At 39.2% G+C, this 17,661-nt stretch overlaps 2 protein-coding genes across 4 annotated transcripts in view; one reads left to right on the top strand and one right to left on the bottom strand.

Annotated features, from left to right (window-relative positions):
- Positions 1–11,473, top strand: part of LOC117532796 (kinesin-like protein KIF3C) — a 25,874-nt gene extending 14,401 nt beyond the window's left edge. Inside the window, exons 2-9 of one of the 2 annotated variants that reach the window (XM_034196290.1) lie at positions 229–330; positions 508–630; positions 865–873; positions 2,677–2,795; positions 4,835–4,951; positions 6,427–6,535; positions 7,603–7,748; positions 8,790–11,473. In XM_034196290.1, the coding sequence (XP_034052181.1) occupies positions 229–330; positions 508–630; positions 865–873; positions 2,677–2,795; positions 4,835–4,951; positions 6,427–6,535; positions 7,603–7,748; positions 8,790–8,877 (813 nt within the window). In that variant the 3' untranslated portion in view covers positions 8,878–11,473. The remainder of the gene's footprint in view (positions 1–228; positions 331–507; positions 631–864; positions 874–2,676; positions 2,796–4,834; positions 4,952–6,426; positions 6,536–7,602; positions 7,749–8,789) is intronic. The other variant, XM_034196292.1, reaches the window with a different exon arrangement.
- A 1,567-nt stretch (positions 11,474–13,040) lies between these two features.
- On the bottom strand, positions 13,041–17,293 carry LOC117532795 (toll-like receptor 5). 2 transcript variants are annotated; one of them, XR_004566924.1, is made up of 3 exons: positions 17,176–17,293; positions 13,908–16,624; positions 13,041–13,808 (listed from the first exon to the last, which is right to left on the bottom strand). XR_004566924.1 is itself a non-coding variant. In XM_034196289.1 (2 exons), the coding sequence occupies exons 1-2, from the start codon at positions 17,221–17,223 to the stop codon at positions 14,744–14,746; spliced, it is 1,929 nt and encodes a 642-aa protein (XP_034052180.1). In that variant the 5' UTR covers positions 17,224–17,293; the 3' UTR covers positions 13,735–14,743. The 2 variants fall into 2 exon arrangements, 1 of the variants encoding a protein (XP_034052180.1); XM_034196289.1 differs by having other exon boundaries at positions 13,735–16,624.
- Positions 17,294–17,661: the final 368 nt, after the last annotated feature.

Genomic DNA, 17,661 nt, shown 5'->3' with positions numbered 1-17,661 from the left:
ACACACACACACACACACACACACACACACACACACACACACACACACACACACACACACACACACACCACACACACACACACACAACCCCCACAAGGACTCAACTGTTGATGTCCAAATGAACTTAGTTTGACCTCAAGAACAACACTCAACCCTTTTCTTTGAAGCTAAAAGGACCACATAAGGTATTTGTTCCTAAAACTACAAATATTATTTTGTTTTCCTCAGGCAATGGAGAGCAAGCTGCTTGTCGGTGGGAAGAACATCATGGATCACACCAACGAGCAGCAGAAGATGCTGGAGATGAAGAGGCATGAGATTGCTGAGCAGGTAAACCTGAGTGTGTTTATAAAGCACAAACACATCAGAACCAGAATACCTGTATCAGTCCCACAGAGTTCACTCACAGTTTTCAACAGCACTACTTTAAAGAAAGGTTTAACCTGTGTAATGCAAGGGAAAAAAATAATGCTAACAGAAATGTAACGTGTTAATTGATGTTTCCAGTCGAGCAGTGAGAGGGAGATCCAGCAGCAGATGTTGGTGCAGGACGAGGAGACGGTGGAGCTCAGAGAGACGTTCACCTCTCTGCAGCAGGAGGTGGAGGCCAAGACCAAGAAGCTCAAGAAGGTGCGCAGACACTGCATGCTTATACAATTTATAAAAGTATACACAATTGCACATACATTCTAATTTAAGCTGCAAATACACACTTTCACAGCCAGAAGACATCCAGATATCTGTCTTACATGCACACACCTTTCTCTTTGTTCCTAATGTCCGTATATCCCTCTTCACCCCTATTTGACCCCTGACCTGGATCCTAATGACCTCCTGCCTGCGTTCGGACACACACTTAAATAGTACCTGAAGGTTTGTCCTGCCGTCCCCTCCTCTCTGCCGGACCTCCCCCCCCCCCCCTCCGTAACGCTCTATCTCGGGCCTCTTCACACCTCTCATGCTAACCTTCTCAATCCGTTTTTGTCAAGTTGCTCAGGACCTGCCTCAGTGCCATCCATGAAACAACAAACCCTCCCCTTCTTGCTTCCTACTCCGTTGCACGGCCAGCAGGACTAACCCCAAGTGTGTGTGTGTGTGTGGATGCCAATGTGATTAATGACCCTGTGATGATCCTTGCTCTCCTGATGCCCTGACGTTACCTTCTCCTGAGCATGGTGTCGTCTCTCTGAGGATTAAGATTAATCACGCTGTAATTTAAGAGCTCAGACGGCTCTTTTTACTGCTAAATTACAACAGAGTGGTTCATAATTGTCAGAAAGAACTTTTTTAAAGGGTACTTTTGGTATGTTTTAACCTAAATCCAATTATTTCTCTGTTTTTACATCTAAGTCACTATTGAGGACAACCATGTGTTTAGTTGTTCCATTTTTGTATGAGAGTGCTGCAGACAGCAGTTGTAAAATTAGCTTCAATTTAATCATATCGCTCCTCTGACTTCAGTAGATTTCTTGTTCTGGTGAGGTTTTAAGGAAAGGAAATGCAGTCATGAAACAGACTGAACTTCCCTATCAGTGCTCTATTTTACAAAGTAAACGAAATAATATAAACTCACTTAAATGTGGGGTAGGTAAGTTTGAGAAACCGGCTCGAGATACACTTATTGTTATATTCCATGGAATGCTCTTAACATCCCGATAGCAATGAATATCTTAAGTGCTTTGACAAAAAATCCATATAAAATGTCATCTGTGGAAGCCGTGGCGCTGTAAAAAGCACGACCAATCATTTTAGCCGTGGCTAAAGTAACTGGATGGCCTACCTGCCTGTCAGCCTTCCATCTGTGCACAAACTTATCTCGTGCCCTCATTGGTCATGTGCGCGTTTGTGTGTGTTGGAGGAGGGGCTCTGTAAGGAAGGAGTTGCAGATTTGTTCCGGCTGTGTATTTTCAAATTCTAGTGCACTCGAGCTGGTTTCTCCAAAATTACCTCCCCCACCTTTAATGCATAAAACGATACTTCTGTCTAGTTTTGCAGTGTTTATTTACCTGCCGTCAGTATCTCTAACGGGCCTGTGGCTAAGTAAGCCTTTGTGTTACGTTTAATTCAAGCTTTAGTTCCATGAATCTTTTATATAAAAGACTGCGAATCACCATCTCACATGTAATGCTTGGACAGTTTCTCAGAAACAAGAGGTAGAATGTGAATGCAAGGAAATAATCAACAAAACACCTTGTAATCCATCCGAGACGTACCTCTTGAGTTTCAAGCATCATGTCCTTGTGCACTGGAATTGTTTGCATGGTCCACATTTTAATACTTTTCAAAATCTCAAAAATGATTTTAATATTAAATGCAATTCTTAAGTGTTTTCTTTTCTAAAAAATGAAGCTGTCACAACCCAAGTTAACTACCAGCTGCTTCTCACAGATCAGATTCTCCTCAGAGATGAACACTTGCAGAGTCATCTCTCAGCTAACTAACTACACTCAGGATTAGCCTACTTGTTCAAAGCCTGTTCACTCAAAGCATGAACAGAGGAGGAAAGAGGAGGAGGAGAGATGGAGGGCGGCCATGTTGCCTCGCTCCCATTGGCTGCCCATCTCTCCAGACACCAGTGCCTCCAGTGCTGTTGCTACAGGCAACCAAGCTACAGTTCCTCAGCGACATCTCTCCCCCTCCTCCTCACCCTCTTTCTTTCCCCTTCCTTTCTCATAGCTGTATGCCAAGCTTCAGTGCATTAAAGCGGAGATCCAGGACGTGAACGACGAGCACGTGAGGAGCCGGCAGGAGCTGGAGCAAACCCAGAACGAGCTCACCAGAGAGCTCAAGTTCAAGTGAGTCTGAAACACAAACAGCACAGAGTCAGCAGAGTCAGCAAATATGCCGGCATGGTTCTGCAAACACGTCCGAAATGTGCATGTTTCATAGAGATGACATACTGCAAACACAGAATCTGATGTATTGCCAAGTACACAAACCATGGATAACAAATAAACATAGTATGAGAATACAAATAAGTATAAAAATAATACTTAAAAAAAGAAAAGTAATCTATATGTCTATCTATACAAAATTATACTATGAAATTATATTTTTTTTTTATAAAAGGAAAATGAATATAATGTAGAAAAATACAATAAAAATATGACAAGTTACTGTGAAAAATATGGATATTTTATCTGATTTAAAGGTCACCTATCATCAGGCAATAGCATAGGTCTCAGATATATACAAATATATAAAAAACATGTCTAAAGTGTTTTGCTCCAAATACCAAACAGATCACCCATTCTAGCCATGCCTCACATCCCTCTATTTCACTTCCTGTTTCAAAAGTGCTGATTTGGGGGATAAAGCTTTAAGAAAATAAAAAAAATAAAAGGAGGGGTCTGAGCTCATGCGGGAGATTCTACCGGCAGATTCTGCGGTGATGAAACGCCATATCATGGATTATCAAGGATTCTCTCAGTTTGGAGCTCAAAGGCTTTCTCTCTTGCCGGTTATACCACAAGGTGAGTTCCTTTCTATTTCCTGCTTCTTCACACACATGCTCTCCAGTACAGGTTAGCTCTGAGTGTTAGCGATGCTAATGTGAACACCGACCATATTACGTCCAAAACAGTCGGGCATTGTTTCTGATAGCAACGTTTCTGATTGGGCCGTGGGTCCACATTTCAGATATTACGTCATATCGGATGCAAATCTGGATCAGCTCCGTTGTAGCCCCGTTTTTAGTGATTTGGGTATGGAGGAAAAGAGAGAGGGTTTTATTTTCTGACGCTGCGTGAGTTCCCTGACACACCGGGGACACATTTATGTATAAAAGACATCAAAAAGTGCATTTTGCATCATAGATCCCCTTTAAAGGAAGGTCATACAGATTTGTGCTAGTGTAACATGATGTTGATGGCTAAAAGTGGGAACAAAATATTGTCATTTCAATATGAAATTGTGCAACAACTCCTTTTTTGAAAAACATTTTTGCATCACATTTCATCTGTAGATTGTCTTGTAGAGCTGCAATGATTAGACATCTAATTGATTATCCGGCGAAAGTAAAAAATATATATAGATTGTGGGGAAACTTCTGAAGCAATTGGAGTCAGGACTCAGAGAGACACGAGGAGAGCTGGAGCTTTGATGGCAAACACTGACGGTTTATTTGGAGCTTCGGCCGGAGAATTCACAAGACATGTCACGAGCCACGAGTTGACCACAGGGTTGAGATGCCACAATCAATTCTGAAGTACTCTTCCGTAGTTCGAGGTTTTAACTAGTTCAGAGTGTAATAATCAACATTCTTTATCAGCGAGACGAAACAATATGGACCCTGAATCTAACTGCTGTCGTCCATAGAAAATAATGTGCGCCAGGGAACCTACGTTCCTAAAAAGAAGGGCATCCAGATGTCCCTGAACAGTAAACTATCTCATGGCGGATTGTGCTCGGTCATAAGCTGGCATCAACAATGAGCCCAAGCTGCTCCTCCTTAAGAGAGATAGCAGAAATACCCAAGGCCGTGGGAAAGAGACAGTGAGAGGAGAAAATTATGAACTGTGTCAAAGGTCGAATACCTAAACAAATTATTCCCCAACATAGATTATTATTTATATTGAAACTCTTTTGATAATTAATGATTTAATACAGTTATATTTAAATCTTATACATGGCCATTTGAGTTTGGAGCTGAACTTGGATTGACATTTTCTTACCTTTTTAAAACCAAATGATTTTCATTTGAATCAATAATGAAAATAATCTTAAATTGGAGCCTTTTTCTCTAGTAATGTTTGTAAAAGTGCACAATTCAGACAGTCTGCAGAACTTCAGACTTAACGATAAGCCTTTTTTTCATCAAACTAACCCTCTGTAGGTATCTGATCATCGAGAACTTCATCCCTCCGGAGGAGAAGAATAAGATCATGAGCCGACTGAACTTCGACACCGAGGAGGACCAGTGGAAGTTTCAGCCTCTGGTTCCCGCAGAAAGGTCAGAGAGTCGGGATGTTACTCCCATCTGGGCCATCAGGTGGAAAGAATGAACTCAGAAATGTGTTTCATTTCAGTCAGGGGTCACAACCTTTTGACCTGCTTGCCCTCTATGTCCAGTGGTGACATTTTATGAAGTACATTTTGAAATCAGATCAGAAATACTTTTATCCCGGGGAAATTGGGTTTTATGTCAGTTGTTGTAAAACGAAATGCTTATATATATATTACATGTCACTTGTTAGACGCTTTTATCCAAAGTGACTTACATACTCAATACTGTGGACAATCCCCACGGGAGCAATTTGGGGGGAAGTGTCTTAGGGAGACAACGACATGCTGACTGCAGTGGGGTTTGAACCTGATCCGAACACCAACGGACAGTTTGGTTCCAAAACGCTATAAATCCATTTTGATTAATTTGAGTAAAAATGTGTTTTCTTTACCAAGAAAAGTGGCAAGTGAAAACCACTATTTTCTGTTTCAAACTTTCACATAGCATATTGAGGTTATAATAACAATACAAATTCAAATCCAGATTTCGATTTTCAAAGATTTATTTAAAAAACGGATAATTTTTTCCCCAAAATGCAATAAATCCATTGCATCAATATAAAAGTTATTTTTCATATTGAAACTGTGCAAACATACATAACAGTAAGTAAGTTGACCTACATATGAAAACCTCTGAACTTGGTCAATACTAATCTTATATATGGGCACTGTACCAAAAATACATCAGTCATCGCCCCCAAAATGTATTTAACGGGTCATCTTGTTAATGCTACACATTCATTACAACAATAAAACATTACATGTGAGGAAAATGCCATCATGAACAAAACATGAACAACAATATCACATTAGACCACAGACATTCCAACATCACATTCCTCTTACATTCATCTTTGCCATGTTACATTCATGTAGTTGACTACATACTATAAATCCATTGAATTAATATAACAATATTTCTGTGTAAAAACATTCAACAACTTATCGTTCATTAAGAGTGGAATGGTCACTCTCAAAAGGCTGGCACAATGGGCAGCTACTGTCACAGTCAACCTCATTCACCTGTGACTGAGAGAGTGCATCATCATAGAAGGCACGCACATTGTCACTCACACAAATTTCAGATGTTAGGTAGTCCCGTCTAGTACTCCTGCTCTTTCTAAAGATCAGAAATATCCATAAGAAAAGACACATTTTGTACAATTTATTAATGCAACTTTTACTTTTACTTATTAATGCACTTCCTGTATCACTCGCTCTTCTTCTGTGGTTCCTTTCCGGTCATCCCCCAAAGCTATTGCATTAGAAACAGACTTGTTAACTGTCGATGTTGTTAAATTCACAACTGGAGAGAAAGAGAGATGCTTTTCTTTTGAAGAGGAGCTTCTTGAAGATGCATTTTGGCCTCTTGCAACATTGATTTCTCATTGATCGCTTCCCGTCTCTTCTTCTTCTATTCAGTAAATCCTTGCAGATGAAGAAGAGGCCGGCATCTGCAGTCGGATACAAACGACCAATCAGCCAGTACGCCAGGGTTGCCATAGCGATGGGACCTCACTCCAGATACAGGGTAAGTGTGTGTGTGTGTGTGTGTGTGTGTGTGTGTGTGTCTGTCTGTCTGTCTGTCTGTCTGTCTGTCTGTCTGTCTGTCTGTCTGTCTGTCTGTCTGTCTGTCTGTCTGTCTGTCTGTCTGTCTGTCTGTCTGTGTGTGTGTGTGTGGCCTAGCATTACCATCCTTGTGGGGACCTACATCTGTATACACAGTCACGTGAGGGGAATCATTACTTTTAGGGTGAAGACTTGGTTAGGGTTAGGCATGTGTTGGTTATGGTTAAGGTTAGGATAAGTCTCCAGGAAACGCATGTAAGTCAATGTCATGTCCCCTGAAGTGATGTATACATGGTGTGTGTGTGTGTGTGTGTGTGTGTGTGTGTGTGTGTGTGTGTGTGTGTGTGTGTGTGTGTGTGTGTGTGAGTGTGTGTGTGTGTGTGAGTGTGTGTGTGTGTGTGTGTGTGTGTGTGTGTGTGTGTTGTTCTGTAGTGTATTATGGATATTTCTGATCAGGAGTACTAGAAGAGACGACCTAACACTGTTGTTGTGTTGATGAAATTAATAAAAAGGAAAACTTTACTAAATATCGACCTTCCGATTATGGAAATAACAACCCCTGAATGTTTGCTATTCTTTAAAAATTATATTAATTTACCTCAAAAGTAGGGGATTTTTAAAGTGGAATATCCCTTTCATTCATTCACTTTTTAAACCACAAGGTGCATAATGACCTTGAAGTACTTTTTTCACAATGACTAAGAATATGTTTTTTACATTATCATAACACATTTACACTATAATATAACAGGTTTTGTTAATTAGGTGATAATGATTATTATACAGGGTTTTTAATCTCTGTTAAAAACTATGAACAAAGAATGATAGGTTATAAGCATTGAGCAGAAAGAAATAATAATATAAAAAATCTAATTCAACTTGAAATATTTAAACTAAACAGAAGGGATTAGAAGTTAAATCTGGCACCACAGTATGCAGTATGTGATAGTCCCTAAAAAAAGAGAATTACAGGCTTGTGTTTGATGTGATAGAGACATTATGAATTAACAAATGAACATGTGTTTTCAGGCTGAGAACATCATGTTTCTGGAGCTGGACATGACTCCTCCGAACACCGCCTCTCTGGACCGATCCACAGACTCTGAGCCGAACCAAAGCCCCTCTCTGGACGGATCGCCCACCAAGGAGGGCGGCGTCCGCAAGTCCCGCTCCTGGTGAGCCTGAACCTGATATTAGCATTACATCATCTAATATCGCCTTACCTCACATTTTCTTTTTTTATTCTTTATTTATTTGGGGTCACATTTTTATTAAAATACAGTTTTGCATATCATATATTTCTAGAGACCCGAAAATGACAAATTAAATACTGAACGAAATTGGTGAAATAAAATAAAAACGAAAAGTATATAGGGGTTGTTTGAAATGACAAATGTACACATGCATCTACTTACACACACACATTTATATATATATATACAAACATGTACGTACACATACATAAACATATACATACATATATATATACAAACATGTACGTACACATACATACACACATATACACATACACCCATATATGCATACCCCACATTTTCATAAGCGTCTGTTAATTGTGTTTCTTGGTGCGTAGGAATTTATTCTTGAATAGTTTTTCTACTAATTATTTAGTTAAAATAAAGGATGAATTAATATTCTGACTTAATTGTTTAACTGTAAAATGTCCCGCACCTTACATTTCATGATCACAATAATATAAAAATATGATTTCCCATCATTGTGGTTATGTAACTAGATGAAAATCTGCCAGTATACCGTCAGCATTTTTTGTTCAATGAAATTGACTTTGTCCTGGCATCAGTCTGTTGTATACAACTGATTAAATATGATGTTTTTCACCTTAAAACCAATATTTGTTTTGATATATTCAATCTATTTATTATGAAAATCAACCATTATGATTTATAGTATAGATTTAAAGAAATATATATGTGCAAAACGTGCTTTTACTGGCCTGTATCTGACTAGTGCAATGGGTTTAGAGTCAATGCATCTCTAAATGGGATTATTGAGGATCAGCTGCTCCCTCTGTGGGTGGTCCTAATCTCATGGTTTATCTCTCATTAACTCTGCAGCCTGTAATCTCAATGTTGCTTAATAATGGTAATTAACCTGTGTCTAGACTATAGGAAAAGGCATATATATACATCATACATTTACATTTTTAATTTCTACTTCTTCTTTCTTGTTTTTTGCAGGTGCCAGACTCCAAAATCCATCACTTCCTCTTCTTCTAATGTCTCCTTGGCGGCGTGTCACACTGCCACACCGATGACGGCGCAGTAAAGCTTTAGTGGAGAGGATTTATTTTATTGTTATTTATTCAATTCCTCCACTTCTTCTTTCTTCTTTTTCTCTATAAAATGTTGGCCAGTGATCCTTTAAAAGACTTCTGGGACACACCTGAGGGGTGATAAACTAAATTACATGTAAGGATACGTTAAAAAGGAGGCGATAAACTACAGGACAAGAAACTAAATGACCTAATGAACTTCAGAAACTCTTTAAAACGTCACTTCCTGCTGTTCTACGGATGTAAAGACCCACCAAAACCTCTCTTCCTTTGCATGTTCGAGCATGTTCGAGCCTCGGATCATCCTTTAAAACAGCTCAGTGTGTGTGTGTGTGTGTGTGTGTGTGTGCGTGCGTGCGTGTGTGTGTGTGTGTACAGGGCTGTATGATTGCCAGTGTGTGTGTGTGCTTTAACTGTATACTGATCTGAGGGCTCACAAACTGCTTGAATCGCCTGTAAGATATAAGTGTAAATATTTCATGTATTTGGGGGGGGGGGGGGGGGGTTCGGGGCAGGCTTCGTCTGTTTTCTGTGTAAAAGTGGGGACAGTTGGATAAGAAATGGAAGAAGAAAAGTAGAAAATATTGGTGTGATGTGTGTATTTGTTGGTCCGATGAGCTGCTGCGATGACCGTTAACACAGCTTCTCTCATTATTCCTCTGTGTGTCCTCCACTCTCTGATCTTAAAAACAAAGCCTTAAAATAATGATTACAATTGAATAATGTGAGGTTGTCACACTCTAAAAAAACACTTGACTTGGATTTGTATTCATAAAAGTCCATCAGGTAAAATGTGTACCTCTTTAAGATCAGTTAAGTAAGTCAATAACCACAGTAACATCACTAAGGTACTAATCGAGCCTAAAATCACAGGAACGGTAGTTTGATGAAGACAAAGTGTTAACTGACGGGCAATTTACTAGCTTTTTTTCACGTTTTAGAGTCTTAATCATGTGATCATCTGATATCAGTCAACTAAACTTGTATAATGATAATGAAGATGGAGATATGTAAATGTTGATGTTGGGCCTCCAGTGCAGCGGGTATTGAGTTTGTTAGACCGCAGTCTGCAGGCAGGTGTGTACAGTTTAGTGTCATTGGGTTCTTTACTGGAGGTTAAGAGCAGCAGACAGTGGGGGGGCGAGGCGGACTAATCATCACTGTTTTATTCATGCCACAGATCCAGTATCAGCTGAACCCCCTGAGAGCACAGAGCAGCCCTTTAAGAGTGTATATAAACAACATTTATTATCAATGCTGCTGATTTGTCTTGTTTTTTAAGCATTCATTTTACAGTATGTTATACTTGGCATCGTCCCTCTTTGTGTGCACAATGTTTCATGACCCAAACGTATATGATATGATTGATAACAGCTAATAATGTGTCAGAAATCTGCAGATATGTCAGTGTTGGAGTATTTTAAAGGTACACAACATTTACTACAAATTGTTGTTGCAGTAAAATATGTTTATCACACGTTCCCAGAGCACAATGTGACTTATTTTGTTTGACCATGGGGTTCAAAACCCAAATAATTTGATATAAAATAGAACATTTTCATATATGAGAAGCTAGAGCCAGAACCTCTTTGACCTTTTGGCTTAAAATATTGTTTCTGAAGAGGGTTTATTGACACTTTCTCTCATCATACACAGTTAAAATGACCAAATATAAACACAATTAGGGCGTATAGGGGTTAGATTTGGTTTTCAGTGGATTTTAAATCTGTGTTAACCTGCTTCCCTCACTGTCTCAAACATGTATGGATGCACACTGAGGATTGTGTGTTTAGTCATTGGTTACTGGGCACATCTTTGACCCAGTTTGTTAGTTAAAAAAAAGAAAATGCTCTGAGGCTCCATGGAAATATGTATAATACATGCAACTGTAATGAAGTGAAAGATTCAACACAAATTGAAGATATATTGTAGAATTAATTGGATTTGGAAGCATTATGAGGGCCACGTTTACATTAGGTTCTCTTCAGAAAAGGGACTAAAACGATGGTATCCAATGTAACATGTGATACATTGTTGTTACTGAAAATGGCTCCTTTTAAATATATATCTGCTGTGTTTATTTCCCCTGTGTATAATGCAACAGTCTGCCTCAAAATATCCATGAAATATGATCTAAATTATAGAGGAAGACAGTGAAACAAGGATGAATGTAATTCGGTTGAATGATTAAGAAAACAAACAGCTATTTTCCAGTCTGTGTTGGTGTTGCCTCAAATATTTGCTAATTTATAAAGATTTTGCCATATTAGTCTGTAAAATCATTCATGTACATTTCCTGTGTGTGTGTGTGTGTGTGTGTGTGTGTGTGTGTGTGTGTGTGTGTGTGTGTGTGTGTGTGTGTGTGTGTGTGTGTGTGTGTGTGTGTGTGACGCTATGGGGGAGGATGTCCGCAGGGATCCGAATACAATCAGGAAGTGACTGTGGAGGAGGTGGATACGGAGCCTGTTTCCATGGTAACCTGCCAGTGTAAAATGTTGCGATGGATGGGGGGAGGGGGCTGTATCTATATGTATGTATAACATGGTGACGAAAAAAGAAAGAAAATCAAATAAAGATGTTGTCACAGGCGCCTGCTGTTCCATCAATCGTGTTTAAACAGTTCATTTATGTTATTATGTTGTTTTTGAAGCTCCGTTCGTTTCATTGAAGCAGAAGCTGTTCTTGCTGTGATCTAAATAACATGCTACATTTCCAAAATCACTTTAAAACGACACCACAGACCAGATACACCTATGAAATAATATTTAAAGAAGACATATTATGCACATTTTCAGGTTCATATTTGTACTTTGTGTCTCTACTGTGACATGTCTCCATGCTTTAATGTTCAAAAAGCTCTTTATTCTTCTCATGCCTGTGCTGCAGCACCTCTTTTCACCCTCTGTCTGAAACCAGAGCCCAGTCTGCTCTGATTGGTTAGCTGGCCGGCTCTGTTGTGATTGGTCAACCCTCCCCTCGGTCTATCTGTGTTGGAGCGCTAGCCAATAGAAGCACAAGTGTTATATAGTGATGTCACTATGTTACAGAAGCAAACAAAGGAGTCCAATGGAGGCGTTTCAGGCAGGTGTGTGAGGGAGAAACTATTCAGCCTATTATTTGACAGTGTTCAAGTTTGGACTTAGGGGTTGAGGTGAAAAATCTCTAGTATTCAATATAAAATATACCTCCAGTCAGTCCGTTTTCAGGTGTTTTACTAGTTTCAAAGTAGTCTGAAACACACAGACAGTCTTCGAGACGAACACAGGGATTTATGAGCGTCACATATCACATAGTCAGGTCTGGTGATGACTCACAGGTGACACACACACACACACACACACACACACACACACACACACACAGGTCTATAAATGCACTCATGCCATCAGAGTCTTAGTGTTCTCCGCTCTTCTTCACCCTCCCTCCCCATATTTAATATTTTATGAGCAGAGAGCAGCTTTAATGGGACACATTTTCAATTCAGCCACACTCCAAGTTAACATCCCAGGATAAAGATTAAATATAGCTTGTTCTCTATTTACAGGTACAATTAGAACAAATTAGAACACAGAACCCTCTCCTGGATATTAACATAAGAAAACTGGTGTTGTTATTCATCAAGAACATCTCACTGACACTGAACAAAACACTATTTTTGGTAATTCCCTAATTACATAACTCTCCTTAGCACCAGTTAGACTTTTAATATGCATCCATCATCTAATGCTTATTCTGCTCCCTTTTTTATGAATTAATGGCTATGTTTCTATAATGTATCTATGTGAGACGGCACACTTAACCCAGCTGGGAAAAGTCTGGTTGGCATAGTTTTAAAAATGTATAGTTGTTTATTTGAATGCAGCATTGAGGCCAACAGTCTGTGGTTACTATGTGTGTGAGTTCTGCCCTCTGCTGTAAGAGGAGGAAACATCTTCATAACTTATGATGCAGCTGCTGTACCAGCTAAAAGCCAATTTCATCCATAAAAATAAAATACAGTAAATCTACTGGGAAAGAAGTATTGACCATAGTTGCCAGTTATAATTGTATTATCGAAGCTTTCACTGACATTCCATTGGACTGAAAATAAGATATCCAAATAGCCTGCTCATGTAAACTAACTCAGACAAACAAATAAACCACTTAATGTCACGATATGAGCACATTTACTGCAGTAAAACACAGTACATGAAGTATTTAATGACAAAAATACAGTATCTTGAGTTACAGTGGGCTGAAAACCCATTCCCTAATGAACTAATGATGATCGTTGTTTGGTATGAAAATGTATAAACACATCTGTGTTCATCTTACTTTGTTCCTTAAACCTCTGTTTACAGTGGGTGCTGTTATAGTTAAAATCCTCCTTATTGTACAGATTGTGGGCTGCCATGAATTAGGGTAGACAGCATATTTAATTCAGGTCACACAGCTACAGCATCACATGAACTACTATCACTGTACAAAATAATGCCGACTCTAAATGGTAAATGATGAATGAATGTCTGCTGCTGCTGGTTCAACAGAAAGCTGGTGACTGTGTTTAAATGTTGGAGCAGTCGCAAGGGGGTAAACCGAAAAGCTTGGAGGCTTGTTCTGCAGCTCCCTCTGTTGGTATAATGATGGGAATGCACTTTTATATGATGATAATGATCATTATTATTCAGACGATTACTATTGATTAAGCCACACAGCACAAAAATGTCCTCACCTTTACAAGCTGCAACATTACACTGATAAACACATTAATATTACATTATTTTTGTTTTGTGTTTTTAACAGCTATTTTACATGATTATTAGGCTTCTTTTTTGTTAGTGTAGCTCTTTTCACGACACAGACACAGGTCGGTTCTTTAAAACGGGCGTTTATTTCTTGGGAGTTTTCATCCTGTAGCCTTCCCTCTTCCGTTACGCCGTGAGAACTACAACACCGAAATGACACGCATACATAGCCAAACACATTAGCATATTGTGCTACACATATGAATGAAAACAAGAAAATGAAAACACAAAACAAATACCTCGTTGGCCGCTTGTCGTGAAAGGAGATTAATTTAGTTCCTTTTCTGCATAACTTCGTCACAGACCTCCCGTCACACTAAACTTTATCACAGACCTCAGCAGAGCTTCAAAAAGACGTCAACCCACATGGAGTTGTACAGTTTAACAGCAAAACACGCAGTACCAGCACATGAACAAACATTAGTTCCTAGGCACAAGAAACACATACGCATATCGGCCCAAGATGTAAAACAAACTGTATTAAATCATGCCATATTTAACGATTATAAATAACATGAAATAAAGTATTCATTTATCCAATTGAACTATGACATTAACCTTGTTACTCCTTTTAATTAAGGCAACTTCGTTACGTCATTTACAGTTAGGCTACTTTAAGTCAAAGTAAAAATGGTGGTACTTTAACACAGCTTTAAATGCATTACTTTTAGTTGTAACAAATTACTTTTATACTGTAAAAATATTTTAAAAAAGAACTACTTTGTATTGATTTTTGATGGTCACATGCTTGAGCGGTGATTTGGTGACTACAAATGCAAAAGGAAGTAAGGATACCTTCAAAAGTACCTAATCAAATAAAAAGTTTTTTATAAAGTACATCTGTTAGAAATGCGTTGTTGCAGTAGATTAAGCAACACATTGATTTCATTTTACAAAATCATATAAAATTAGACATTTTAATATACAAATGTATGATATGGTCTACACGGAGGTGATTAATAAAATGGATTTAACAAACTTTTCATTCAAAATTACATTCAAGAGAAAACACCATGTGATAAACTCAAATGAACATTACATGGCACTTGATGTTCATACTTGTTCACTGTTGCTTTTACTGCTGTGTGACCTGAGTGGAGTAATCTAACAGAGGAACTTTATAGAAACCAGAAGGATATTCACACCTGAGATCCTCAACAGGACTCAGGAAGGTCACGTTGGTCTTGTTCAGCCAATTCAGGAAGCTCTTCAGGTTTGAATCGCAGTGAAATCTGTTCATATTTAAGTCGAGGAAGCTGAGAAAGCGGAAAGCAGTGGAGTCCGGGGAGGCTACAAAGTTGTTGGAGAGGTTGAGTATTTTGAGACTTTTGGGTAAGACATCATTGTGGAGATAAGTCAAGCTGTTGGAGGAGAGATCTATCTCCACTACTGATGTGAGGCCCTTAAAAATGCCTTGAGGAAGAGACTTCAGCGCGTTGAGTCTCAAGTCGACACCAATCATATGTCCAAGATTGTCAAACAAGTTCAAGCATCTCCCCTGAGACCAGACAGCCTGCAGGGAGCTGCTGTAAAGATCCAGAACTTGGACTTCGTTTAAACCAATTGCTGAAGCTCGTCCACTGAGCATGCACCTCCTGATTGTGTTTCCTCCGTAGAGAAGATGCTTCAGGCGCTTTAACTGAGTAAACAACATGTGAACATCCCCAAGGTTTGTTAATCTGTTGTCCTGAATGTTCAGATGCATGACATTACCGGATAATCGTGCAATACTGCTCATTGACGTCAGTTTATTGTCTTTCAACAGGAGGTAATCTAAACTAGGGAGGGACGCAGGGAAGCCGAGGTCACGCAATGAGTTTCCTGTTAGATACAGTGCTTTTAATTTGGGAAGGCCACTAAATGCGCCATAACCAAGAGCACCAATGTGGTTGTAAGACAAGTCTAACACTTCCAGGTTTGTCAGAGAAGCAAAAGTGTGAGAGTGGATTTCCCCCAGTAGGTTGTGTGACAGGTTGAGCATTTTTACATTTCCCTGAAGACCTTCAAAGGCATTTCTGTGTATCTGATTCACTCTGTTTTGGGAAACGTCAATGATTGTGACTTCTTTCAGTGGACTAAAAACCCCCTGTTGCAATGCAAATATCCTGTTTTTAGACAGATCCAAAGTGCGGATTGAGCTCTCATTTAGTCCTTGAAACGTGCTCCGGTCTGGATCAGGGAGGTTATTGAAGGAAAACCCTTTACCCATGTGTCCTGACATAATGAGGTGGGAGATCTTAGTTCCCTTAATGGCTGAGAAGAAATGCTTAGATTTACCAACACTGAACCCGTTGTTGGACAGATCGAGTGTCTGAAAGGACATTCCTCTGAAAGGATTCCCACATTTCTGCCAGTTAAAACGTTCATTTAACATAGCCTTAAGGTGAACAGAGCCCAAGTTGAGAAACTCAAAGTTCTTCCCCTGGAAACCAACCAGATCAGACTCACATATTCTGTCAATTTTGTTCAATTTTAGATTAAAAACGTTCAAATGAGTCATGTTTGCGAAGAACATTGCAGGCTGGAGAGTCTTTATCTGGTTACCAAACAGGTCAAGAGACTGTAAGGATGACAGTGGCTCCAGAAAGTTCTCCTTCAGGATGGTGTCTTGAAGTGAGCAGTAATCCAGGTGGAGATTCTGCAGACCGGACAGTCCAATAAAAGCCTGAGGTTCCAGCTGAAGGCCGATGTTGAACCCGAGCACCAGCTTCCTCAGTCGGCTTTGACCGCTGAAGGAGTTGTTTCTGATCACAAGTGGCACATACTGCCGTCCGAGGTCCAGCTCCTGCAACTGCTCCAGCCCCGACAGGGAGGAGGAGTTCATCTCAGAGATGTGGTTCATCTCCAGGAACAGGTGGGTGATGTGAGGAGGAAGAGGAGGGACCCAGCGCAGGTTCTTGGAGCCACAGTTAGCTACAGAGCCAATAATGAGGCATGATGGAAAACAGCCTGGCACCTGAGGGGACATTAAAACATTTAAATTAGATGTCATTTAGTTGATGCTTTAGACATGCCTTACGGGAGCAACACATTGACTGCAGGAGGGATCGAATCACTGACCCTCTGATTGATATACGCCCATTTACCCCTGAGCTACACCCTAATGGATCAGTTACTAATTAATGTTTAAATGTAAACAAAGATTTATTTCGTGTTGTGTTGGTTAGAAATATTTTGTGTTTGAAGTCAAATTTGAACAGGTTCCAAAAAATTAAAACATGCATAGAATTTAGTGAGTATTAGTAATAGACAACATACATATTTTACTTTTGGAGCAGTTAAATATATACAAATAGATAATGCACAAAAGCAATACATTTTTAAAACATATTATAACGTCCTGTTGTGTTGCCTTTTCTAATGAAAGAGTTAATAGTTTAACATATTTAGTGACATCACGAAGGGCTACACAAACACTTGTTGTCTTAAAATGTAGATGTTTTCTACATGTTCAGTATAAAAAAAGTGTAATTTGAATGGTATGTTGTATGTTACATGTTTACATACCTGAAGGAAAACACAGATGACGACCACCTGAAGACCCAGTGTCCACATCCTCAGACTGTTTGAAAAAGTAGAGTTAATAGATCAAATAATGCCCCAGTGCTGCAATGTAAAAATCAGAGCTCCATTCTGCAGAGAATTCTGTTGGCAGCGCTTTTATCTCCTAATGTTTGCGTAACTTCTGTCTTGCATTGCATTGATCCTATGAAAACCTGACGCAGGTTGGGAGTTCCCTTTCTTTTGGTCAGATTTACACAAGGAAGGAAAGTCCAGTTGCGTGTTAAAGTATTGTGTTGCCATGCACTCTGTGTTTTGTTGATGTTATTGAGGTTAAGATGGTACATTGACTGTTTTCCAAAAATCTTGATTCCTGTCTCCAACATTTTCGGTTAGATATGTTTTAAATGTCATTAATATGGATTTTAGAGGAGAATTTAAACATCTCTAATGTATCAGAGTAATAATTTGGCAAATGTGTTAATTTATCTA

Source organism: Gymnodraco acuticeps, unplaced genomic scaffold, assembly GCF_902827175.1.
Source record: "Gymnodraco acuticeps unplaced genomic scaffold, fGymAcu1.1, whole genome shotgun sequence".
Taxonomy (NCBI): domain Eukaryota; kingdom Metazoa; phylum Chordata; class Actinopteri; order Perciformes; family Bathydraconidae; genus Gymnodraco; species Gymnodraco acuticeps.
The sequence above is the reverse complement of the archived record's forward strand: the minus strand, read 5'-3'. Positions and strand labels throughout refer to the sequence as shown.